The 26938-nt window shown below is 54.7% G+C and overlaps 1 protein-coding gene across 5 annotated transcripts in view; it reads left to right on the top strand.

Annotated features, from left to right (window-relative positions):
• The window catches only part of AGAP1 (ArfGAP with GTPase domain, ankyrin repeat and PH domain 1), a 335462-nt gene that overhangs the window by 219842 nt on the left and 88682 nt on the right, over positions 1–26938 (top strand). For 3 of the 5 annotated variants that reach the window (XM_087819494.1, XM_087819497.1, XM_087819496.1), the window contains exons 11-12: positions 1527–1695; positions 15870–16025. In XM_087819494.1, coding sequence (XP_087675620.1) covers positions 1527–1695; positions 15870–16025 — 325 coding nt within the window. The remainder of the gene's footprint in view (positions 1–1526; positions 1696–15869; positions 16026–26938) is intronic. The other 2 variants (XM_087819495.1, XM_087819498.1) reach the window with 1 other exon arrangement.

Below are 26938 nucleotides of genomic sequence, written 5' to 3'. Positions count from 1 at the left end.
GCCAGACTTCTATTCCGATTTTTTTTTTTTTTAAACAGCTAGTTCTTGTGAAGTTTCAGCACCTAAGTAACTCAGGCGAGAGAGCAGATCCTCCGGCCCACGCTGAGCCCGAGACAAATGCGTTGGTTCCCTCGGCGCACTCAGCCCCAAAGAGCAGGCTCTTGGTAGATTTCTGTAATAATTTCGAATAAAACGTCCTGGTTATTGTATGTGAGAACGTGCCTGTTGCAAGAGCCCATGCTGAGGCTTAGTCACTCTCTGATTAGCCTCATTTCGGAGCCCATGAGCAATAAATGCTCAATTACGCTCCTGTTATTGTATTTTAATTTGTGAAGAATTGGCATTAAAGAAGAAAGTTGTAGCAAGTTGATATTTTTAGAGGAGTAACTGCACAAAGGAGTTCATTACTCCCGAGCCTCAACTCTGGTTTTGAACCTTGGCCTCGCGTATTTTCCACGGGTGTTGGTGGACGTACGTGAAAGATGCGTAAGAACAACCTTTTAACGACCTTGACTCTTGGCCCCACGCTAACCAAAGGTCACTTGCAGCTTCGCCAAGCTCTTTGCTCCCGCCCTTGACCCACCCAACTCGGTCACGAGCCTGCCTGTATTTCTTGCAGTCCACCTGCCCCGCCGTCCGATGTAATGATAACTGTGTTTACATCTTTGGTCCGCAGCTTTTTTTCATAGTTACATTTGGGGGAGTTTTCCAAGCATCTTGATTTCCATGTGAAGTTTTCAGCCTGTTCCCAGCTGGACACACCTCCCCTTCCCCAGACCCACGACTGTCCTCCAAGGTGGCCGTGGCCCACCCCCCGGCCCCAGCCTGCCCCGTGGCCGTCCGGGTGACCCTCTCTGAGCCACCTCTGGGAGCTTAAACACACAGCTTGCCCAGCCCGGGGTGCTCATGGCTGCACCTCTGAAGAAGGCCCAGCTCTCCCACCCCCCACCCCCGAGGAGCTTTGCTGAGTTGGCCCCACTCCGGTGCGGCCTCTCGTCTCTGCCCTCAGGTCCTCCGGGTCCTGCCTCGGCTTTTGGAGCTGTTGCTCTGCACTGGGAGCTGGCCTCTGGAGGGCGGTCCTTAGGAAGTCCCTGGGGACCCTGAAGCACCCCTCCTCCTGGCCTAGTGCTTGGCAAACTGTCGAGGTTCTGTCATTTCCGTCAGAGTGTCTCCCCGAGTGGCGGTGCCCCTGAGTGATAGTTTCTCCTCTTGCTCTCCCCTCCTCTGTTGAGAACCCCCCGCCCTCCTCAGCCTGGGTGGCTCCCGGGCAGCCCCACCTCTGACTGTTGGGGTTGTGGGGTGAGGTGTCGTCCCTGGACCCCCGAAGCTGGAGAGAGAGGGCAGCTCTTTCACACTCCCTGTCTGGAGGCCCCACGCTTGGCCTCCTTCCCGCGTGTTGGATCTTATGCTTCGGGGTCCTTTCTGTGTCAGTCCCATCAGCAAGCGTCCTGCCTGCCAGCACGTCCGGTGCCGGGTGGTGGAAGGTCTCCTATTGAATCTCTCTCGGCTGTTTGACATTTGAACAGGATTACATGCAGAACGTCCACGGCAAAGAGATCGACCTTCTGAGAACCACCGTGAAGGTCCCCGGGAAGAGGCCCCCCCGCGCCACGTCGGCCTGTGCGCCCATCTCCAGCCCCAAAACCAATGGCCTGTCCAAGGACATGAGCAGTTTACACATCTCTCCAAATTCAGGTAAGCGCACAGCAGGCTCGCCGCGAAGGCCGGTGCTGCTGGCTGAGCTGGTGGGTTGTCGGGACGTTGGTCACGATGCGGCCGATTGAGGTCTCGAAGCCCCTCTCTCCCGTCAGCGGTCCCTTCCTTTACAGTCCAGGGGTGGGGAACCTTTCTCCTGCCGAGGGCCACTTGGATATTTATAACATCACTCGTGGGCCATACAAAATTACCAACTTAAAAATCAGCTATGAAAAAGGCTCCTACATTTATTGAATTTCGAGTCCTGCCTGCGGTTGCCTTGGCAGGGCCAGACCCAATGATTTCGAGACCATGTACGGCCCTCGGGCCGGATGTTCCCCACCCCTGCTCTACACTGTGGGCTCTGTGCCATGTAATGATAACTTTGTTTACATCTTTGGTCCACAGCTTTTTTTCATAGTTATATTTGGGGGAGTTTTCCAAGCATCTTGATTTCCATGTGAAGTTTTCAGTCTGTTCCCAACAAGCACACGGTGGCACTTTGAGTCAGCGACACAAACCAGACCACGAGGTGGTCCCGGAGCCCGGTGGTCGCAGGTGCAATAGCGCGCGGTGGAGGGTTTCGGGGCCTTAAAGACATGAGTGAGTTGTTACGGGATCGGGGATTCGCAGGAACTGATTCGTAGGGACCAAGTGTGTGAACGTGAACCGGCCACTTGGAGCGAGATTGATCAGAAACCGTGGGACCCACAGAGAACGTAAATTCTCGCAGCTTTATATTGTAACTGCTGCGCCTTTCTTCAACCCGGAGTTAGTTTTCTTTACTCCCTTTTAAGGGGGAATTAGCTTTTTCTCAGAATTAGATGCGTTGAGACAGTCCTGGTAATTGTAAGCCATTCAGATGTCACAGGTCGTTCCCGGTTAAGTCTGCAAGCGGCGGGCTGTGGCTCTGAGCTCCCGAGGTTCCTGGTCAGGGGACAGGTTTAGTTGCCATGCGAATCCTCTGCCGCTCGGACCCCTGCAGCGCGGGGAGCCTCTGTCTTTCTCCCTCGAGGAGCCCCTCTCTTCCCTCCGGCCGCCGTCCCTTCCTCCTGGAATAAACTCCTGTTCTGCGGCGGTTCTGCGTGTGTCTGCTTCTCAGAGGCCACGTTGGTTGTCCCTTCTCTGAAACGTGAAATCCTTCGAGGGGGGGGGTGCTGACCCCGCAGGTCTGCGGCGTAAACAGCACCGGTTGGTGGGAGCCGGGGCATAGAAGGGAGCGGGAGTTTGGGGTGCGTGAGCCGGGGCTCTGCTGCTGGATGCCGAGGGGTGTTGGGCGGGTAAGTGACCGCACATCACCACCGCATCAGGCTGACCTGGCCTGGCCTGTGTGTCACCCATGTGATGGCAGGTGAGGTCACACGGGAGGGCTGGAAAACTCACCAAGTGCAATAGAGACGTGAGCTGTTACGAATGAAGCAACCTGGGCTTTCTGCTCACGGAGACCTCGGTTCATTCCCCGGGGGGGTGAGGTCCTCCTGTCTGGGCTCTAGGACCTGGACCCTCCTTCCCGGGCGCACCTGGCGTCTCCCTTCTCAGGATGGCGCCCGCACCCTGCGGGCTAAAAAGAGGGAAAGGCTGCCCAGGGAAACACTTTGTCTCTAGGGAACGCAAGCCTTTGCTACTTTGTATTTCTTTACTTACTGAGCACCTGCGGGGTTGGACGTGCGCTGGAGGCGGGGCCTGAGCCCTGTAACCAGCTGTAACCCGCTGGCCTCCGCTCTCCCCCGCCCATCCCCTCACACCTGTCCCTTTACCTGCTCAAGTCAAGAAACATTGATGGCGTTTGTGGGGGTTTTTGTTAATCCTCATATGAGGGTATTTTCCCCCCTTTTTAATATGTAATCAAATTATGCCTTTACTTCTCCAGTTTTTCTACTTTGGATGTTTAGAAAGCCTTCAACAACCTTGAAATCAGATCACAATTCATATATATGGATTTTCTTTTCTTGTTTTAGGCATATCCAACTTTTTATTATAAAAGTTTTCAAACATACTGAAGAGTTGAAATAATAGTATAATGAACGACTATATACCTTCCAGGTCCATTTTTTAAAAAAAAAAATTGTAACCACTTACCCACCTTTAATTTGTTTGGGTCTATTCTATGTAATGGGACTTCTAGTTAAACTTAATTCAAATAGGTAACTAATTGTTCTTTCTCTCTTTGTTGAATGTTTGCTCTTCCTGTTGATCCTGTGGGTCCCCTTCATTGTAACACTAACTCATTTCGTCCAATTCCCTGTGTGTCTGGGCTCGAGAATCTGTTCCACTGACCTGCTGTTTCCCGGCGGCTCTCGCCTGGCGCCGAGTCACCAGGCGTCCTCCAGCTTTTCTGGGCTATTGCCGCACGTTCGTTTTTTTTCCAGTAGACTTCAGAATATCTTCCCCTTAAAAATAATCCCACATGACTCCAGTCGTCACTGCTTTTGCCCTGTCAGCGGTGGGGGACCCGAACCTCGACCTCCGGCGTTTCCCGCCGGGGAACACAGTTCTTTCCCATTGTGAGGACATTTATCTGTACCCCTCAGTAAAGCTGAACACTTCCTTCCTTCAGCTCCTGTGTCTGTCTGGTTAATCCATCTGTTAAGTTTATAATTTTTGGGGAATCGTGGGACTAGTCTTTAGGGGATATATATATATGATATCCTCTAATCGGTGAGAAATAAGGCAGCTCCTGATTTTTGTGTGTTTTCTCTCTAGCAGGCTTGCTGAGCGCCTGTTAGCCGGCATAGCTGTCCGGATGTTTCTCTTGAGTTTCTAGCACCCGCAGCCACAGAGCCGGCCCTGTTTCCGTCGTCGCGGCGCCTGGCCGTGCGTCGGTGTGGACTTTTCGTTTCTACCACGCGCTTCAGTGATGTGGGTCTTGCTGTTTTACCTCCTGCGCCACTCACTGCCCGCGATCGCTGGGTCTGCTGTGTGTCCAGGCCTGATCGGTGCGCTGGAGAGCGGGGGGCAGGGGGTGTTACAAGACCCCCCCCAGGGGCTGACACTCGGTGGGGGTGGAGTCAGACGATAAACACACAGACAAGGCCACTGAAGCCGGCAGGAACTGCTGTGGGACAGCGGGCGCCAGTGGGTAGAGCGGTGCTGGTGTTATTTCCAGTTCTGGGGGGAGGTTTGCCAGCGTCCGAATGTAGACTAACTTTCATACCATAAAACGTTGGGAATCCAATGGCCTTAAAGTCAGCGTGGGGCTCGCGGAAGGGGAGGGAAACCCGTTGTCAAACTAGAAACTGGATCTTTACGTTACTGGGCTACCTCGCATGCGCCTCCTGAGCCCCGGCCTCGTGTTGGGGGCTGCGAGTGAACCGGAGCAGAAGAGCCGCAGCGGAGATGGGTCTGAGCCCCGTCAGCAGCTGGGGAGCTGCAGGCACAGCCGCCCAGGGCACAGTCCAGCAGCGCTGGCCAGTGGCTTCCCCGCCACCCACACCGCTGAGAAGTGAGCGACATCCCGGGAGGCGGGCACGTGCGGGAGGCAACCAATCGATGTGTGTCTCTCAAATCTCCCCCCCTTACGCTCTCTAAAACTCAATGGAAAAAAATATCCTCAAGTGAGGATTAACAATAAAAAAAAGACAGTATTCTTTCAAAGAGTGATCGTTTGGGGAAAGAGAATTTAAGAGGAAATTATAACTACTATCATCAGACAGGTTTGAAGAGGTTAGTTACTGTATCCATAAAATGAAACAAACAAAAGGATTGAAAAGCCAAAGAGTTTTTGAAAATTAAATAGGCGAGTTAAATACCCTAAGTAGCTCTGCTAAGGACACTGTTGGTAGTCAGAGATGTCGCAGAAGGAAATACGCTAGAGGTGAGGAAGACACGCTGGCGTCTTCCCATCGGAAGAGTCAGGTGTCGAGATGGATGGGGGAGGAAGGTCCGTACACAGAGAGCCCCTGAGCTAGAAGAGCAAGGTTACCCGCAGAGGTGGGGCCTGGACCGTGGCCTTCTAAGAACGAAAGGATAACAGAAAAGTTCCCTTCTAAAGACAAATAATTTTGAACCTAGACGCCTACACAGTGCCAGACTATTACCCATCAAGTGTGAAGGTAGAAAAAAAGACATTTGTAGACATACAACGTTTCCCTCTCCACGGCTTTTTGAAAAAGCTACTTCAGCATCTACTCCAGCAAAAAAAAAAAGCCAAAAGATACATATTTGTTTGGCCGGTTTCATTCCCCTCCTGCGTCATGTCTTTCCCGATCTCCGAGCCCAGCGCTCAGGGCACCCGTTTCTGTCCCTGTGGCTCCGACCTCACGTTGCCTTTCTAACGGGAAACCATCCAAAGTCACGTTTTAGAGGATCCACCCAGCTGTGATTTCAGGTACACTTCCAGAGAAGGCGGGCAGGTGTCCACAGGTGCTTCCTGACCTGAGTTTTCGGCCAGGCTGCTTTGGGGGGATTGTATCCTCATGGGACAGAAGGCAGTTACGTTAGCTCTGACCGATATTTTGACATTTAGGTAGAGAGCAGGAAAACATAATGGCCTGAAGTAGGGCCTCTGGAGTCAGAAACACCACAGTGCACCCCACTCCCCCATCTCAGGACCTTGTGCAGTTGTCTCTCTATACTCAACATCTTTGTCTTTAAAATGGGAAAGTGGTACCTACGTCTGCTCTTAGGACAACAGGCCACCTGCCTTTGCAAAGCTCAGCCCAAGGTGAGTGAGTCCCCAGAATCGTATGATTTCGTCGTCATAGTTGTGCTCATCGCTGATGAAGGAGAGGAGGGAAGAGGGGAGAGAAGTCGGTTTTGAATTAATTTTTTAAATGCCATAAAGTTTGTTTATATAGCCTTTAAGTAGACATAATGAGTTATATTTAAACCCGTGTCCCCCCCAACAGACAATGTGCCCCCCTCTGTAACAGCAGCGGCCCGGACAGGCGAGGGAAGTGCTCCTGGGGACTCTCGGGGTCTCCGTGGGCGGCTCTGCTCCAGTCCTGGGCGCCCCCTCGTCTCTGTCCCAGCTTTCGCCACAACTCCTGGCGGCGACGTTGCCTTCTGAGCTGACAGGCACCTGTCTCCTTTCCCTAGCGCGGGTCTTTGTTGGCCGCCTGCGTCTGTGACTGTTTTTACCCTAACCAGATGGACGCGTAGACCTGTCACCGGAAACCTTTCCTCCTCCCTCACCGCCCTCCACTTCGCCCCCCCCTCCCCCAGTGGTTTCAAAACCCTGGAGCCCTCAGGAGGGCTGGGGCCGGGCTTCCAGGGGCGGGGGCGGGGATCTCCGTGTGTTTTGAGTGTTGAACTGCCGTTGACATCGAAAGTCTCAACCATGCTGTTTCCTCCACACTCCAGTAATCAGGACATCCAGCAAGCCCATAAAAAACCAAACTAATAGCATGAATATTCAGTGACCTAGAATACTAATTATCGTCATGAATATTAATGCCGTCGGACCTGCTCGCTCCTCTCCTCTCTCTTCCTCTCCCTTCCTCCTGCCTCGCTCCCTCTCTCTTTTTTTCCACTTAGCCGGCTCTGAAGATGGGTCATAATGAGAGCATTTAGGAGGGAGCCCGCTCTCCGCCGTGACAGGGGCCGGGTAATAAGGAGAGCTTGATTAACGCGGCGCACTTGGGGGAGAGATGAGAGGCTTCACGTGGGCCCGATCGGGGGAGGCGATGAGGCACCGGCGGCTCTGTTGCTGCTCCCTGAGATTAATGAGGCCTAAGAGTGCATTAGGAACAGTGACAAAGGTTTCATCTAATGGGCTCAGTCATTTTTCCTTTGAGTGACAGACGCACAGAAGTAATTGGCTGTGCAGAATGGCAGCTCATTGGCGGTACTTAAGGATACATTATCCCCGTTGTGTGGCCCGCAGAGGCTGTTTATCAAAACCGCTCACACTGCAGACGCCGTCGCTAAGCTGCTGTTACAGTGGTAATAGCTATTAAAAAAAAAAAAAATAACGCCACATCCGAACGAGAGCCCTGGCTGTCTCCTAGAAACAAAGTTTTTCTTTGTTTAGTTTCAAATGGTCTAGAAAACATTTTAATAACTACGGAGTCCGTTGCGTGTACGGATGAGCCGCGCGGGCCGCCGCGTGGCTCCCGGCTCCCGAGTCGCTCGCTGCCGCGGGGCCGCCCGGCGCAGCCTCAGAGCCTGGCTCCTGCCGGGCCACCCCACCCGTTAATCTCCCACACCGGGGACTTCGCTGACAACGTGGAGCCCTCGATGTATACGCTGGGTGACTTCTAAATGCTTTTTTCCAGCGACTTGGTAGACGTCCCAGAGGAAAGCCTTCTTGGCGGCCGATTGTTTTGCTGAAAAATAATCCGGAAATCAGTATCGCGCGACAATAATCTGATCCCATAAACCGGGTCTTAGTGGAGCAGGCTTCGGTGGCCATTTAATAAGTTTTTATTTTTAGGGGGAATGAATGTTCTGCGGGATTTCTCTTCGACTGAGATTTCGGGAGTTAGCTGCCTCGGGAGTTAGGAGCTGCGGCGTCTTCCGCTTTGTGAGAAACGCGCTCTTACTGTCAGCGGTTTCTGTAGCCGCATCTCTCCCACCGAGATTCCGCAAATGTGTTACATTGTTTCCATCACTAAATTGTCAACTCTCTGGGGCACAGGTCCTCAGTGCTCCTTCTTTGTTGCCCTCTCCCAGTTTTGTGACCCAGCAGTTACTTCTTCACTCAGTAAATGTGGGTATCGCCCGTCACGGGGGATGCAAGTGATGAAGGCTGAGGGTCGGTGCTGTTTACTTTAAAATTTTTTTTATTGATTTTAGAGAGAGGAAGAGAGAGAGAGACATCAGTGTGAGAGAGGAGCACCCATCGGTTGCCTCCCGAACGCGCCCCTACCGGGATTCGAACCCACAGCCTGTGCATGTGCCCCGACCGGGAATCGAACCCGCGCGACACTCCAGCCGACTGAGCCGCACCGGTCAGGGCGAGGGTGAGTATTGTAACCTCCCCTGGTCAAGGTCACTGGGGCACAGTTCGAACTCAGAACCATACTGTCCAGTTTAGGGAAACCTTCAGTCACCTCAACTCTGAGTGGGGTGTTCTTTGCCGTAAGAACCAACAGCAGCCCGATCCGTGTCGATTTCAGTTAAACGCGTGAGGCGGGTGTTAGATGCCGAGCTGTGCGCGCATCTCTGGGAACAGAGATCCCTGTAAGGAAATAAAAATGGCTTTAGAAACTTTTGGTTTTCCTCTCAAAAATGTACGCTTGGCGAAGAAATAGCGTCTCTGCTGTGGACGTGCTGCTCTCAAGCCCAGCACAGTGGTCGGCGTGGAAGAGCTGCCACGGGAGGGGTGGGCCCGGAGGCGGATCTCCACGAATCGTCCAGGCGGCCGTCAGGGAGGAGGCCGCCCGCTGGCCGGGCCTCGGCTGTGCCTGGGCCTTGGGAAAGAGCCCGTCCGTGCTGGAGTCGAGTCCGTGATGGTCCCGCCTGCTGCTCCCTCCTTCCCGCATCGGTGGAGGAGAGTTGTCATGGTTTTTAATTGAAATTTTTTTATAAAGAGAGGAAGGGAGAGGGAGGAAGAGAGGAACATTGATGTGAGGGACACACTGACCGGCTGCCTCCTGCACGCCCCCTACGGGGATCACCTTGGCCTCCTCCCTGACAATTGGAAAATTCAGTGGTAGCCAGAGAAATCTCCCCTCAAAACCATGCTGACAAATCAAAATGAATTTTGTGCAGATCACGCCTGTTGCGTTTATCATATGAAGGAGGAAGGGTGTTTTAAAGATGGTACTGTCCCGCGTGGCAAAAGAAGGCGCTAAGCAGTCGGATTGGGTCGTAGGGGCTGTAAAACCAACCGAGAGCCTGGAGGACAAGATCTGGGCGTCTTGGACTGTTTTATGAAACATTATTGCTTGAATGCTATCATCGTATTTTATTGCTTAAAAGAAAATCCTTAGTTTTGTCCTGTGTAACGCTGTCGCAGCTTAACACTACTGTATCGCGTGCGAATTCGTTCACGCGCCCCTCCCAGACACGGGGTGTAGCCAGTGCGCATCCCGCGAGCGTCCTGGAGTCGGCCTGCGTCGGCGGCGGGGTGGGGCCCGCAGTAAGGCCCCGACCCGCGGCGGCGAGGGGTCCTGGAGCCGGTGAGCGCGGGCACGCGAGAAGCCGCGCTTATACCTGGAGAAGGCAGGCTTTGTCTGGAATAGATGTTCAAACTTATTTCTAACTGTACTCACTTAAATGATGACTTACCTTCTGACGTGCTTATTGCTTTCATCTCGAATCGGACCAGACACCAAACCGTATCATCCGCGAGGTGGACAGTAACCCAGCCACGGGGGGGGTCCTAGCTCCCCGCCCCTCCCATCAGTGTGTCCCCCTCTCTCTGCCCTTTCATCAGTGTACCTCTGACAACTTTGGTGTCACTGTCGTCACACCTTGGGAACTCGGGAAGGCTGACGTGGCAGGAATGTGGCTGAGCTGCCCCTGTGCGCAGCACTGTGCAGTAGGTGCCCACAAATGCCACTGCGTGGCGAATGTTTGGGGTCACGCAAAGCGGGGGTGACTACGACGCAGATATGAGGCAAACGGCAGGAGCAGCTCACCCAGGAGAAACACCGTCACGAGAAAAACACTCAGACTCCTTAGATAGTAAAGTCAAACCAATTAGCAACATCACCAGTGAACGCTTTTGCTAAAAAATAAACTACAGAGAAAAGGAAAACCCACTCACTGTTGGTAAAATTAATAACCACTAACGCCTACAGAGCCTTTGCAGGTTACAACATACTTCGTGTAATTAAAGCCCGATATCAACCACATGGGCATGTTATTCTCATAATTATTGTCATTTCATTATTATTATTATTTTCACTTTATAAATTTTCAACTGAATTAGTCTTCCAGATGCCCAGGCTCCATCTTTTTAAGCCCACTGGTCATAAAGAAAATTAATTGGAAACATATATCATGAGTCAGAAAGCTGTTAATGCTCTTTGACCCAACAATAACTCTTCTGGGTCTCTATCCTAAGAGAAAAATCTAAAAACAGAAGATGTCCTTTGCAGTATTGTTTATAAATAAGAAAATGGAAACAACCCAAGCTATCTAGAAGTAGAAAAACAGTAATATAAATGATCTACATTTAATCAGTAAGATGTTCTGTATTTAAAATCAGTGTGTCCCAGCCGGCATGGCTCTGGGGTTGGTCATTGACCCGTGAACCGGGAGATCACAGGTTCGATTCCTGGTCAGGGCCCGTGTTTTGAGCTCAGTGCCCAGTAGGGGGCGAGCAGGAGGCAGCCGATCCATGATGTTTCATTTCTCACCAACATCTCTATTCCTTTCCCTTCTTTCTCTCTAAAAATCAATAGAAACATATTTTAAAAAATAAAAATAAAATTAATATGAAGATTATGGAACCACATGGAAAATGGGAGACAGTCCCATCAAAGAAGCGTAATATAAAGTCACATCTTTTCATGGCCAGGAGCGAGAAAACTGTGTTTCATGTAAGATGCTCTGTTTGGTGGAATTTTTGTAGACTTCTGTCTCATTACTTTTATATCTGTACCATTTTGCAAGATAACCTTTAAGAGATTCGTACGACAAAAGACTCCCATTTTTCCCCCTTGGCACCATCATTAAACGGGGAGAAGTCAGAATAGAACAGTTTCCACCTTTCAGGAGAGAAGAGTGAACTGTCTAGTTCCAGGACTTCAGTTCCGAGCGCGGCCACAGCGCTGCAATTACATTTCCCCTCACGACTGGGCCTGGAGTGCATTCCTTTTTTCCTCTGGTAAGCATACTGTGGAAATTTAAAAAAAAAAAAAAGCATAGTAGTCTGAGAAACACAAGATTCCTGCCTCAGTGGTTGTGCTGAGGGGCACGTTTACAAAACGAGGCCACGTAAGAACGAGGCCTGGACGCCCACGTCTCTGAGAGAAGACCCTGAACGTGTCCTCGGAAGCGGTCCCCTTGCCCGAAGTCCCGGTGGCCAGGAGGGAGGCGGGTTTCCGATGCGGACAGTGAGGCGGGCGGGCCCTGCTCCCCGGCACCGGAGTCGTCAGTATCTCACTTTTTATGGTAGTGCTGTGAATTATGTCCTTTTCGGGGTTATAATTAGAGGCCGGGACAGATGGCGAAGGCCTCGTCAGAAGTGGTGCGGCCGTTAGACGGGCCGTGTCGTCCGGTCCTGATCCTGGCAGATCTGGTTTCCGTTGGGCACAGAGCCGGGGGCGGCGCGGAGGCAGGTTTGCAAGGTGACCTCGCACCCTGCGCAGGGTGGGGCCTGGCCTGCGCCAGCCGTGGCTCTGTAGGTCCCTAGGGTGGGGCCTCCGAGGGGAGGGGGAGTTTCTACCCACCGAACTCCTGTAATTCTTACCTTTTTAATTACAAACCTCCGCGGTGGGAGTGAGAGTTGGTGTCACACTCGCTTCCTCGGAGTCCTCTTTGGGCTTTTTTCCCCGAGCATCTCCATGCACATGAACTTCAGCATCACCTGTCGCCTGGAGTCGCGGCTCTTTTTCAGGCGATTTAACCAAGAAGTCGGATGCTAAGGATTGTTTCCAGTCCGCGCCGGGGGTGAGGCCAAGTCGGGTTTGTGAAGATGGACCGAGATGGGCACCGACAGTGAGCAAAGGGCTGTAGTTTGAAAGAGATGATTGCTGATGAGCCTTTGCTTGAATGCTATGAAAAGCCCATTGCAGAGTGTATTTTTTAAGAAATCAGAAGAGGCTATTTTTAATATAATAATCCTCTCGCTGAAAAGAGGGGCTCTGGCTTTGATGCCGTTCGGTGGATGAAAACACTCGCTCGATGGGAAACCCGCATCTTCTGCGCCTCTGAGATCCGCCCGGCAACACACTGCCACGCATTCAGATAGAAACGCCGGGTTCACTTTGAAATGCAAATTGTTTAAAGAAAAATAGCATATGGTGGAGGTAAGTACCTTTTCAGATCAACTCGTACACTTCAGGGCTGTAGGAGAGCTAAAATTATTCTTTGGGAAAAATCTGGCGCTTTGACGCGGGGCGAGCGCTAATCAGGGCGCCCGTGAGCGCGCGGATCCAGATCAAGGGATGGCCCTGGGCCGGATTAGCATGGTAATGGGCGCCCCCTGCTAATTGGCCGCAGCTCAGCCTAGACGGGGTACTTGAGGACACACTGTGGCTGAATTCAGGAGTGGGCCAGGAAGTGGGCCCTGCCTGTCACGGTAACGCCGGTAATACCTGGGGACACCAGGGTCCCGGCTTTGTAGGGTGGGCGGTTCTGTGGGACTTAATGCTGGTGAAACTGCCTCCGCCCGACCTGACTCCACCTCTTACGCTTTCTGACCTCACCTCCGAATGCACAAACCATTCAGATGATCTTCTCCGGCTTGGTGTTTTTTTTTGGGGGGGGGGGGTAATGTTATAATGTTATAATGTAGAAAGTGCGGAATCCTGAGTTAAAGCTAAGAACGTGTCCAGGTGAGCAGCACCCAGGTCGGTAAGCAGCAGGTGGCCAACTGCCCAGGAGGCCCCTGTGGGCCACCTCCCGTCACTGCCCACACTCCCCCGAACACACACATGCACACACGCTCACGCTGACACTCACACACATATATACACACATGCACACACACATATACACACATGCACACACATATACACACATGCACACACTCACGTATATACACACATGCACACGCATATATATACACACACGCACATACACACACATGCACACACATGCTCACACTCACACATATATACACACATATACACTCACACACACACACTCGCGGGTGATGACCGTCTGATTCCTCACTCCGCAGGTGAGCTCTGACTGTGACCGTGAACCGCTGGCTGGGCTCATGCCAGCTGGTGCCCTCCTGTCTGTCTTCCTTTGCTCCACACCCCTCTGTGGCGCGGTCCTGTGTGGCCCGTGTCGGTAGCCCCCCCGTTCTTACTGGGTGTCACATTCCTTCGTGTGGATGCACCACGAGGCACCCGTGGCGGGTGGGCGTTTCCGCCATCACTTGCGGCCGTGAACATTCTCGCACGTGTTCTCTGGTTGGCGTGTTCATGCACCTCTGTCTGTGGTGGGTCAGGGCACATACCTAGGTTGTGGGTTCGATCCCCGGTCGGGCAGGGCGCAGGTGGGAGGCAGCTGACCGATGTTTCTCTCTCACATCAACACCGCTCTCTCTCCCTCTGAAACATCTCCAGTGAGGGTGAAAAAACACAGACAGGAATCTTGAGAGAAACGTGTTAGGCTGTTCAGTGAAGGCCTCCGTCCCGTCAGGTGAGCCAGTTAGAGGCGCGGCTAGGGTTGTCCTGGGATAACGGAGTGTCCCCTCTTCGCACACTGTTCTTCATGGGGACGGTCAGTTCCAGAGTCTGACGTCAGTCTGCGGGGCCCACGGAGCCTTTCGTGAGCCGTCGGCGGGCTGAGCTCCCCGCCCTCTCCCCTCGCTGCTCCGCCTTCCTCGCCGTGTGTTTGGCCGCATGCAGGCTTGTCGGACGCTTGCTACTGGACTAGACTGTAGCCTCCCCGGGGACAGGGGCTCTGCCCCCTTCGCGCGCCCGCCAGCAGGATGGAAATCTAGGAGGTCAGTGTTAGTGGAGGTGGCAGGTCGGCGCAGGTCTGACTCACCCTCCTCGGGGGACACTAGCCTGCCAGTTTCTGGGTCAGGACACGTGACGGTTTCCTACAGCAGTGGCCGTGCCAGAGCATCGGCATTGTCTGTATGGTACTAAAAATATTCACGAAACATTTGGGGGTAGTTGGTTTCTTTGACGGACGGAGAAATGTCTCCAAGTGTGACTGCCTGCCCGGGATTGCGCCCCCCTGGGGTGGGATGCTTCCCGGGGCCCCCCACCCGCCACCCCAGGCCAGCACGGCTGCTTCGCGGCTCCGGCGCCAGTCTGCAGACGTCCGGTTTCCCTCCGAGTTAGAAGGGGTGTCTCTGTGTAGGTACATTTACAGGCAAGCACCTGGTTGTGTCTCCGCAGACTGTGTATTTAAGGCAGAAACTGTTTCTTCCACAATTTTCTGTTTTCAGCTAACACATTTCTGTCTCGTCACAGTGGCTTGGCAGTGTGACAGCCCCGGCCCGGGGGGCCTGGCTTAGGGGCGCGCCCCAGCTCCCGGGTACCCTCTAGTTCTCTCTGAGCTGGTTTCCCCCAGTTCCCTTATGTTTCTGTTTCCCTTTCATCCACCCTAAAAATGTCAGCGGTGTCCCGAAGCCTCGGGCTGCTAGGAATTCTCGCCTGGAGGTGGAACAGGCCCGGGCCCCGGGAACGGCGGTTGGGAGGAGCCCCGTCCAGAAGTCGGCTCTGGGTGGCGGGTGTGGGGATCAGCACCCCCATGGGGAAGAACGGCCAGGCCCAAGCCTTCTGGTTCTGGAGGGTTTCTTTTTAAGACAATTTAAAACATAATCAGTTCCAAAGTGAAACGATTAGAGAATGGGTGGTGGGCCCACAGTGCAATATACTGGTCGTGTTAAAAAAATTTTTTTAAATAAAACAATTGGAAGAAAGTTTTAAAAAAGAAACCTGGTCCCTTTGAAGATCTGCACGTAGACCTAACAGACTCACTGGCCGCGAGGTGTGATCGGCGAAGCTGTAGAGAAAGAAACATCATTACGGTTTGAGCCCAAAATGAAATAATCCACCTGGATGCCGAGCAGCTGACTCGGGTCACTGAGTTACAGCGGAGCCATCTCCTCACCGTCCGTGGGCGCCCGCTTCGTCTTTTCGAGGTTCAGGGTGACCTTCCCTGGTTTAAGGTCTGCATATCCTCCCACGCGCACCCAGGAACTTTGACTTGTGCCGATTGTCAAGTGCGTCGTCAGCGTGGACACGGTCCCCTGGCCCCCAAGTTGGCTGCAGCTGGCGGTCACTTTCACGTCCTGTAGGGCCCCCTTTTTGGCTTTTCCCAGAAGGGGGTCTCCTGCCTGCGCCTCGGTTCCATCTAGAGAGGGCGGCCGTGCGGGGTCTTGGTTTGGGGTTGTTTCGGGTGCGGTCACCTGAGGCGTCGCCCCTTCACCATGCTTTGCCAAGCACCCAGGCTCGCTCCACCTTCTGGTTCCTCTCTGGTTCCTCTCGAGTGGTGTTTCATGTGACGTTTCCACGTCCCCATGGGCAGGACGACAGCTGTCCCGGCGCCAGGGTCCACCTCCGCAGTTTCCAGGCGAGCAGGCCCCTTAGACTAACGAGCTGGCTTCTGGGGCTGCACCTCGGAGTGTTCACCCGACTTTTTGTTCCTAGGGAGTGTCACTAGTGCGCCTGGGTCTCAGATGGCCAGCGGCACCAGCCTGGGCTCCTTCAGCCGACCGGACGGCATGCAGCAGCGGTCCTACTCGGTCTCCAGTGCCGACCAGTGGAGCGAGGCGACGGTCATTGCAAACTCGGCCATCAGCAGCGGTAAGAGAGGGCGCGGCCCAGGGACCCGCGGCCGCCTCGTGGTCCTTGGTGGAGGCCAGGGCCTGGGCGCGGGACCTGGAGCTCTGCGCTCCCCTCTGCGGGCCGCGCCATGGACAGCGGGTCAGCCCCGCACGTCCCGCCTTCCTTGATGGGCTGTGTCGCCCGCGTGTTCCTCTTCGGTGCAGGGAGGCGTAGCTGTGCGTGCCCACTTTACAGACTGAGAAACTGAGGCCCAGACAGACAGGGCGAGTGGCTTCCTCAGGCTCAGGGCGGAGGTAACAGCAGATTTCATGGCCCTGATGCCACGTCCTGCACTCCGTGGCCTACGCCCCCTCCATCGGTGCTCACTTTGTATTTGGGGGGTTTCCATCAAAGGAAAACATAATTCATTGTCCTCATTTGTTCTCCAAGATTCCTGGTATATCCTGGAAATTTTGGAGGGTCTCCCCCTTTTTTGTGGGGCCGGCGTTTTGGGAAACGCACGGCCCCTGGAGGCGGCCCCGACGTGCCGGCGACTCCAATCCTGCCGCGTCGGCTCCCCCGCGTCCTGCGTCCGCCTTGCCTGTGGCGTTTTGTCTGCCGCCGGTTCACCGGTGTTTGAAGGAATTCCCACCGCTGTGTGTCATCCGTCAGGCGGGGTTTACAGTAATTTTAGCATAATTTGTTCTAATTAAAAGATCCGGCGCCAGGTCTTCCCTGCAGGCCCACCAGCTGCCGCTGCAGGTAAACACCATCCGTATTGCCGGTGACTTCACGCCAGGCCTCAAAAGAAAGACGTCCCCGAGCCCAGCCAGGAGGACACGCGGGGTCCTACTGGCCGCTCCCAAGGAGGCGGCAGGGAGGGCCTGGGAAGGCCTGTGGCCCGGAGCATCCAGTGGAGCGTCCCCGGCGCCAGCACCCAGCTCCAGGGCACCGTCCTCACTCAGAAGGTGCCGCGGGAGAGGGCAGAGGCCCCTTCCCCCTCCGCGGGGACTCCCAGGCTCTCCGCTTTGGTCTGAAATCGTGGGGATCCCCGAGCACCCCGATGCGGGCGGCTCTGCTCCTTGTGTATCCCTGAGCCGGGCGCCTGCGCCTTCCCGGCCGGCCTGGGCCTTGGCCTTCCCCTCACAGCCGCCCTCCCTGCCGACCCCGAGGCTTTGGGAGGCCCTCGCCTCCGTGAGCCTGTGTCCCCACCTGCTAAGTGGGCGTCCTTCCCGCACTGTGTCGTCGTGAGGTGAGGTGAGCGGCCCAGCGCCGCGTCCCTGCCTCCCTGCGGAGCGTCTCCGTGGCTCCCAGAGCGACTTTCTCACTCGCACAGCCGTTGCACCATGAGGTACATTGAATCGCACCGATCCCCAGCCGCGGGTTACCCGCTGAAGGGGGTCATTCTGCCGCCAGATCCTGCGGAGGTGGAGGTGTGCTCCTGCCGTGGAGGGCGGGAGGAGCTCTGAGCCCCCTGCCTTCAGCCCAGCCCAGCCCCCCTCGGCCCTGCCTCCTAGTCGCCCGCACAGCCCGGCCCCCCTCGGCCCTGCCTCCTAGTCGCCCACACAGCCCAGCCCCCCTCGGCCCTGCCTCCTAGTCGCCTAGCCTGGTTAGAGGGCAGTTAGGTTCCGCTCCCGGGTGCCGTAGGAGTTACAGCCGGGAGGGAGGGGGTTGGAACGAATTCCTGAAAGAGGGCATCACCCCGATCTCTGCCTTCCGCACGCTCAGGATGTTTTTGTAGGAAAGGCGTTGGAAGCGGCAGATTCATCTAAACTCCTTTCTCCGAGCTTCCCTTCTGCAGTCGTCTCCTGGCTAAAGACTCGCCGGATGACTTTCCTCTACATCTTAACTCTGTGCACCTGGCGGCACCTGTGTGCCGCGGGCTGTGCCACCAAATCCTGAAAAGACATTATTTCCGGCCCCTTGGTTTGGTCAGAAGTGTCTTCCCACAGAAGTTGATCTCAGTGGCCTCTAATGCGTATTTATAAAGCCCCGGTAACAACAAGGTCACCTGCGGGGGACGCTGTTTCTAAATTGGCCAGGCGGCTTCTCGTATGTCATTGCCCCCAAGTCACCCTGCTTAATTCACGGAGCATGTTTCTTAAAGACGAGTTGGGCTCCCCGACGTCACAGAGCTCGAACCCTGAACACGGGAGATAAGAAACCCAGGCCTGTGCCCTGGGCCCCGCCTGCGGCGGGGTGTGGACGGAGAACTCGAGAGGAAGCGGCTGAAACTGCCCAGGTAGAGTCAATCAAGGAAAACTTGCCCGAGAGCACCCGACTCGAGCGGTGCTTGAAGGACCAGGTGGGCTTTTCTGTGCAAAACCGCAGGAGGAAGTTATTACGAGCATCGCGGCAGCTCGGACAGAGACTGGGAGCGGAGGCCGGGGGAGGTGGGAGACCGCGGAGCCGCCGCGAGCTGAGGTGTGAGCTGGACCACAGGAGAGACCAGACGAGAGGAGAGGGGTGAGCGCTGAGCGCCCCCGACGGCAGGATTAATTAACATCTTGTTTCAACACCGACAGCTGGCATTTAAAAGAGAGAAACTCAGAAATGCCACGAAGCCTGACTCCTCCCGTTTTCCCCAGCTCTCCATGCCCGTGTTGTCTGAGGCTGACCGAATGCCCAACCGAGGCCTTGGAAGGGAGACAGGAGTGGTAACAATAAGAAGAGCTGGTATTTATTGAGCACTTCCTGCGGATTACGTCATTTATCCTCGGGGAGGGGACACTGTCGTCGGCCGTTTTCCTGATAGAGAGACTTTGGTACATAAGGATTCAGTGTCCCCGGGCCAAAGTCACGCCCCGATAAGGGCAGGGATGCGAGGGCAGGCGGCCTCCTTCCAGACCTTAGCTCCTGGTCTCAAGATGAGCTTCCTCCCGGCCAGCGTGGCTCAGCAGTTGAGCATCAACCTAGGATCCAGGCGATCGGGGTTCGATTCCCGGTCAGGGCACATGCCCGGGTTGCTGGCTCGATCAATGGCTCTCTCATCACTGATGTTTCTGTCTCTTTCCCCCTCCTTTCCTCTCTCTGAAATCAATAAAGATATATTTAAAAAAAAAAAAAAAAAAAGACGAACAGCACCCCAGGGTGACTGGCTAGAAATGCAGATTCTTAGGTCCCATCCGGACCCGCTGGATTGGAAACGGGCGGGGCTCAGCCACGTGGCTGTAACAAGCCCTCCAGGCACTGAGGCTGCCTGCCCACGTTTGAGAACGGCCCTCGACACCCTGCTTCTCGGACTGGGCCAAGGGGTGCCTGGCAGCCCCTGGAAGCTGGCTGGAAATGCAGAGTCCTGGGCTCCCCCAAGATTGGCTGGGTCGGAGCCGCGGGTTACCCAGGGGCCTCCGGATGATGCGCGGGCCCCTGGGGGTTGAGGAGCCCTGTCTGCCTGCGGCGAGGGTGGCATCTGGCCTCCCGGTGGCACCGTACCAGCCTTCACTGAGTCGCCAAGTGGCCAGACCGGGGCCATTTTTAATGAACTGCTATCAGGGCTCAGGATCTGACAAACGGCTTCAAGAAAACGCGTTTATGAATGAACCTCAAGACCTCAGCTCGGGCACCACACTCCCTCCGGTGCTTGGAAAGTAATCACAAAAGACACAAGCAGGTGGAGCGCTTTCTGCCACACGGCTCCTCTTTAAGTAGCGGTTGATACCAACCCCACCCTGTTGTTGTTTTTTTCTTTTTTTAATCATTTTTATCTTGTTTCTCCTGAGCCTTCGGTGTGGATGTTGGAGTCATAAAAAGCTTAACCGTGCTTAGCAGCAGGGACGGGAGACGCTAAGCAGCTTTTGAATTCGGAGGCGCACGTATCGGCGCTCACGCTTTCATTGTCAAGCAGCGTCCTCGCAACAGCGTCGGGATGCCATTCCCTCCGCCCCGCCGTCCACGTGACATTAAGGCCCCGGCTCCGGGGAACTTTGCCGACCCTCCCCCCTCGACGCCCGGGTACCCCGGGGTCTGTCCTGCGAGCAGCTGTGAGCGACTCATAATGAGGAGACTGGCTTTGTAGTGGCCGGACCTCGGGACAGGGCCTGCGGTAAATGCGGGGGGCGGGGGGGACTCCGGTCCGTGCGGCTCAGGCCCCACAGTCGCTGTTGCCAGGCTTTGCGTTTAAGTACCTGCGGTTTAAAATTAAATGTCTAGTGTAATTTGGCGTCGCTCACATGAGGCCCGCACCCGCCCTCGGAGAAAACCGAGACAGCTCCGCTCGGGGTTTCAGATGGGCGTCGGCGGGCTGGCGGGCGGCGGAGGCCCGGTCCCCCCTCGCCGGGCACCGCGCGATGCTCGGCATAATTTTTTAAGTGCAGAAACGTATTCATCTTGGGCTAACGCACTGAGAAAGGCTGTTCCCGCAGTCCATGAAAAATTAATTTTTTTCCATTTTTCCCCACTCTCCTAAGTGTTTGACAGAAGTAATTTTTGCAGCGAGAAAGAATAAAAACCGGTGGCTGTAAATCCCTGTCCTGGAGCCCCTTGTGCAGATTCTTTATGGAGCCGGAATTGATCTGCACGTCGGAGCCTGTTGTGGTTGGAGCTGTTTATCACCGTGATGGCCGCGGTGAGCCGGGAACACCGACTGGTGATCCGGGAGGAAGGCTCCCGTCTGCAGTCAGCGAGGGCCGCCGAGTTCCAGTGATAGATTCAGGACAATTATCTCGGCGGCAGCTATTGGCCGAGGGTGTTCGTGACTCTCATTGGGAGCCTGCGATTTTTTTTTTTCTATTAATCACTTTCCCTATAGGTCGTTTTCTCTAGAAGCGCCGGCCCCGAGGTAGCACTGCTTCGGGTAGCAGGGGCCCCGGGGGGTCATTTGCAGCCACCTGGTTGGCGTAGCTCCCTCCAGGGTAAGGTGCCTGTTGGATGCCTCCCACTGGCTCGGCCCGGGGGGCCCCGTGCCAGCCTTGGCCCCGGGGCCTTCGCCGTGGCCGTTGCCGTGGCAGCCAGGCCTCCCGCCTCGGGACTGGCGGGTTGTCCTGCGGGCCCCACCCCTCCGCCGATTGCTTCATTCCTGCTGTTCATCTTCCCGGCTGACGGGCCGTCACCGCCAATATATCGCATGGCTCCAGGTGACTCGCAGGCCGCCCGCCTCCACCTGGCCGCCGGCCCGCCTTGTCAGCACCAAGTAGGAAACCGTATCCATCTTCCCCTCCCGGGAAGGGGGGCGCGCTCCCGGGGCTTCCTCCCACCGGCCCCCTCGTGTCTTCCCGGCAGGATCTGCCGCCAGGAGACCCCGATCGTGAAGCCGACGCGTTCGAGGGGCTGCTGACGCTGAATGTCCTCCCGTGTGCGTGTGCAGGGCTGTTCTGGTGACGGGCTAGAAACACGGGTCTCCGCCTTGGCCTGGACTGTCGTTCCTCCCCCCACAGCCGGCCCGGGGGCCTCAGCACCCCGCGTGGGAGATTCCCCATCTCGTGCTTCAGCTGTGGGTCCCCCGGCTCCTTGCTGTTGGTTCATCGGTTTTAACTTTTACATTTTGAGTGTTTTCCCCCCGGGACAGTGTGCTGACAATTTCGGTAGGTGCCCAGCGGGGGCTGGTAGCGGGACACCCCCCAGGATGCCGGATGCGTAGGCGGGTTTTAATGAGGGGAGATGCGAACCTGCCCGCCTGGGCGCCTCTGGGTCAGAGCTTGGCTCCCCCGTTTCCTGAGAATCCTTAATCCTGTTCGATCATTGAGGTTCCAAAAAGACAGAGCCTTCGGGCCACACTCAGAGTCAGTGGTCAGAGCTCAGACCCGGGCCTGTCTGATTTCAGGGCCCATCTTTTCCCCCTTTGCTATGTTTAAGAGAAATTAATACTTGGCATGAAGACACTGTATTATAAATTGTTTACCTTTGTATAGAGCTCGCTTTTGAAGGGACTGTAACACAGATGTTTTCCCTTGCCTCGCCCGTCCTGAACTTTCCTTTCTCGCCGGTCCCTCCCGCGTCTTGGCTGGCGCTCACACACGTTCCCGGGGTTTGCCGTCAGCCTTGCGCGCAGCTCGGTGTTAAAGGGCCCGTGGCTCTCATCTCTCAAAGCCGGGCACTCCCCGTCTCAGCCGCACGCCCTGTTCCCCTCACCAGCTAGTCGCCTAATTAAAGGATTGACCCCGGCCCCCTTCTCTGCTCAGAGCCTGCTTTGCTTTCTCCGCACGCGGCCAAGGAGAAAGCCGGAGCCTCCTGGGGTACCTGGCTGCAGGGGGGAGAAGGTATGTTTTTCTTCCTCCCAATCAGACTTTGTACTTTGTACTTTGTCTCCTTAGTTCCTTCCTATCAGCTATTTCTAGCAGCAGGTGCTGACCGGGGGAAACGCTGCCCCCAACATCAGAGGGGGGCGCAGCGCGTTTCATGCCGAAGGCTGGCAGCCCTCGTCTTCCCCGGCAGAAGCCCAGAAATCCTTTCAAACGGGCGGCTGAGGAGGATGCTGTGGCCGTTTGCTGTGGCACCTGCACCGCGTCTCTCGGCCCCTCTGGCCCTCGGTATCTTCATCTAGACCAGCGGCTCTCGAGGGGTGACGTTCTCCCCCCAGGGGGCATTTGATACCTGGAGATGTTTTCGGGTTATCACAAGTGGGAAGCGGGGGAGAGAAGCCACAGATGCTGCTAAATAATCTTCAGTATGCAGGACAGCCCCTCAAATCGAGGAATGACCTGACCCCAGACGGCAGCAGTGCCAGGTCCAGCACCCCTGACCCGGGCAGTGAAGCTCTGGCTCTGTGCCCTTCCAGCCGCCTCCGATTCCACCATGAGTTAAGTATCCTTCCCGAAGGAGCCTGCTCTCCGGGTGCAGCCACCCCCCAGGGCAGCGCCCTGCTCACGGGGAGTCAGCTCAGCTTCGCAGACCGTCCCCCAAGGCAGCGGGCAGGGACGTGGGCGGCTGGGCTCAGCGCCGGTCCTGCTGCTCCTGCCGACTCCGACAGCGTGTGGCATCCATCGGGCCCTCGCTCCGCAGGGGCCGGAGCCCCGTGGGCCGAGCCTGGTGTGAGCCCCGTTTCCGACGAGGAAACAGGCATTTGGCATCGGCCCCTGAGCAGGGGCGAACCCACTGACCACTTTACCTGCTTGAACTCTCTCTCCTTGGGGCTCCTCTGAGGACACACTCTCGGGGGGCTCCTGCTGTTCTCTGTCACCTCCGCTGCTGGACTCAGCCACTGACGGCGCTCAGGACGCGGCCGCCTCCCCTGCCTGCCCTGCTTGGGCGGGCCTGGCGCCTGCTAAACCTGGAAGACTCGGGGTCATGCGTCAGCCTGAACTTGGAAGGCCCCGGCAGCTCACACTCAGTGTGTTCGGGCAGGCCCCCCGGTTTAGTTCAGAGAATGTGTGTGCTCCCAGCCTCCCCCCGTCTCGGCTGCCGGTGGCTCGGCCGCAGACAGTCGCTCCAAGCCCGCTCTTCACCTCCCCTTGTAGAATCAGGTCGCGTGGTCAGGCGTCCACCTGACTTCCCAGAATGCCTGGCGGCACCCACCTGGTTGCCCTGAGCTGGGTCTCGGTCCTGGCTCAGCTCCTGCCTCTTACACCTGCTCCCCTAAAGTACGCCCAGCTCATCCTTAAGAAGCGAAGGTGACTCAGACTGACTGCTGGTTCCCCCACACGACACTCTAGTGGCTCCCCCTGCGCACGAACGAACATATTCCTGGTATTTCCTGTCTGCTGACAAGGTCCCCGCTGGCCTGGCCTCTGGTGTTTGCTGGGTGCCCGGTCTCCCGCCCCCTCTCTAGCCCCCTCTCCAAGGCTCCAGCCCCCACTCTGCTCCGCGCCTGCGTGTCCACCTCGCCCCAGGTGGCCCGTCGAGTCCCCTCTACCCACCTCCGGAGACTTCCTTTCCTTCTCACTGTTACGGAGCCCCGGCCTACACGGCACCTGCTCGTCTCCTCCCCCATCAGAAGGGGTCGCCCTGCCCCCACTGTGGACCCGGTACCCTGCTGTTTTGTCTGAAAGTTTCCTGTCTTCTCGCTGGTCTTCAGTGGAACATCCCCAAGCAGGAACTGGCCAGGGCGGCCCGGCGGGCTTGCAGAATGAGCTCCACGGCCTCTGCCAGTTTTGTGTGATAGGATTCTTTGCATTTTTCAGACGAGGTGTTTTTAATGATAAAATGCTTTGGTGGTGCCCTGGGAACTGCTTCCTGGCCTCGCCGGTGTCCCTGAGACCGCCTGCGGATTACAGCGGATACAGTTCCTAGCACTCACAGCTAGAAATCACACTCGGGTAGAACAGCACACAAAGATCTGTCAGGGAGATACACTGTTTCCCCAACGGGAAAGAAAATGTTAAGTAACCTTTGTGCCTGTAACACGAACACATCTGATTTTATAACATTGTACATTTTAAACAACACAGGACTCTTTCTCCTGGCTTTACACCACTCTTAGGCCAGGAAAATACTTACCTTGTATCTCTGCGCTTGTGGTTAGGAACCAGATAATTGCTTAGGAAACATCAATCATACGGTCTCCCCGGTGACTCTGTCCGTTAGTTGACTACAATTTGGTCCCATCTTTTTCAATTTCCCCCTCGCTTCCTGTTACAGAATTTCTAAATATGTGCAAAAACGGAGAGGCCTAAAGGGCTAAAAAATTTCAGATACCAGGAAGAAAGGAGCCGAAGTGAGGGTGGGAGAGGAGGGGGTCTGGAAATGCAAGTAATTGTGTGTCTGTGTGAGGGGGGGGGAGATGGATGGATGGATACCGTTGACAGACAGCTTTGTGGGGGTTGGTCAGAGTTACCCTCAAACCCTCTGTGTACTTTATCAGTGTTTGTATGTTACCTTGGTTTTGCGCCCTTACACTTCTTTCCATGAATGTATCTCTCATTACATCTTTGCTTTACTATCTGACAGATAAGATTAGTAACAAAAAGCGATATTAATATTAATTATACAATGATACTAAAAATTTTATATCACGGAGAAACAGATGGTTATTTTAAATGACTTAAAATCTTACTCTTATATGAAGAAACATTTAAACATATTTAGTTATAAATGCTATTTTAATTGCTACATTATTTCTGCCGTGGGACTTTATGATCTTAGCACAGTGGCAGGGCGGTGTTTCCGTGCATATTTCAGGGTCTCTTCAAATGTGTACTTATTTACAGGAAAACAATTATAATTACATTTAAAACACAGTTTGGGGGCTTAATATTATTGATAAGTATGTCATACAGTTTCCACACCGGATCTTTCCATTTGGTTATAGTTGAAGAATTCAGGTCTGGCCCTGGCCGGGTAGGTCCGTTGGTTAGAGTGTCGTCCCAATGTGACAAGGTTTCGGGGTCAGTCCCTGATCAGGGCACATACAAGAATCCACCAGTGAATGCGTAAATACAGGGAGCAACAAGCTGATGTTTCTCTCTCTCTTTCCCTTCCTTTCTAAAAAAAAAAATCAATCTAAAATTTTTTTAAAAAAAGGAGCATTCAGGTCTAATATGGACGAGTTGCTCTCTATGGCATTCGGCCAGGTTAACAGCCTCACCGGTTATCTTTTCCAGCTGTCACTCGGTTGTTTTCATAGTTTTTGTCAATAAATAGTTCCTGGCTGGACTCAGAAATTATCACTGAGATAAGCGTTACTACTTTAGAAACATTTTCTCGGTATAGTATAATTAGAAAACACACTTCATGTATTTCAGATTTTAAGCTTCATTGTCCGAGGTCGGAAACCCCCTTTCAGCCAGCTGCCGGCCCTCCTTTCATCTCCCCTCAAAATTTGCATTAATGCCAAAGGCGGAGCAAGTGTCCCCGCTCCCCACGCGGCGCCTTGGCAGTCTTCTGACTGTCCCTTTTCTCCGACATCAGAACGTCGGGGAAAGCCCGTGTCCAGAATCACCTCTGCGTCTCCGCGAAGGGTTTTTATGGCGGGACACGGAGGAAATTGAAGTCCGGGGGCACGTCAGGCCCCATCAATCAGGCGGCCGTGGCAGCGCCAGGCAGACGCGGGCCAGGCCCCAGATGAGACCTGTCAGGCTGCGCGCCCCCCGGCCCGCGCTCCGGGAGGGTCATCATCGCCTGGGACCGTCCACAGCGGTCAAGGGCCCGGTGATCACCGGAGCCACGCCTGGGTCACACACGCCTTTCCGCTGGGGCCCCCACGTTCCCTGAACCGAAGCGTAATACAGGTTCCTGCTGATTCCTTTTTTTTTTAAACTTATTTGTCCTTTCACACAATATTCCTTTTTTTTCTTAAAAAAAAGGGGGGGGGCGTTAGTTCTGCTCTGTTTTCCATTTTTGAAATCCTTTCTCTGAAAGCTTCAGTAATAAGTGTGCTATGTCAATAAAAGTGCCCCCAGTGTGGGTGTGGCATCCGTCGTGTGTCTGGGACGCACTGGGACGTAGGTCTCCCCTGGGGGAGGTCCACCTATTTTAGTGGACCTGCCTCTCCTAGCAAGTGGACTAACTCCCATTTTCTTCCCTTGATTTTTGCGATAACAACTTTGTATTTTTCCTTGATTAGCAAACATTGTATTTTAGACAAACTGAAAATGCAGAGAAGCTTTTTGCTTAAAAAGAAACACAAAAAAACCTCCTACGCTAGAGTATTAATTTGGGGGTATGTACCCTTTTCAGTTCATGGGTCTGTGTTCTTATTTATTTCCAAAAATTGGACTATGTCATAACCGGCTTTTAACTGTTAAGGTGTTAAGTTTCTACCATATCAAAAAACAGCTCAGAAATTGGAAACAACCTCTATGACCAGCCGTAGGGGGCTGATTAAATATGTTTTGGTGAACTCCCAGCACAGAGCCCTTTATAAAGGGCTTTCTGTGTCATAACTTGGAGGATGTTTATGTCAGTACCAGGTGTCACTGTCCTGCGAACCAGCTTCAGCATCTCTCCTGCGATCCCACCACCGGGCCTTTGCACGTGCTGTGTCGGGAACCTCTTGCCACGCACACGGGCCTCGGCGACCCAGCCCTCTCCGCGGCTGTGCCTTCTCCATACCACTTACCCTCCTAACCACCCTTGCAGTT

Source organism: Miniopterus natalensis, chromosome 8 (assembly GCF_054644295.1).
Source record: "Miniopterus natalensis isolate mMinNat1 chromosome 8, mMinNat1.hap1, whole genome shotgun sequence".
NCBI classification, from domain to species: domain Eukaryota; kingdom Metazoa; phylum Chordata; class Mammalia; order Chiroptera; family Miniopteridae; genus Miniopterus; species Miniopterus natalensis.
The sequence above is the reverse complement of the archived record's forward strand: the minus strand, read 5'-3'. Positions and strand labels throughout refer to the sequence as shown.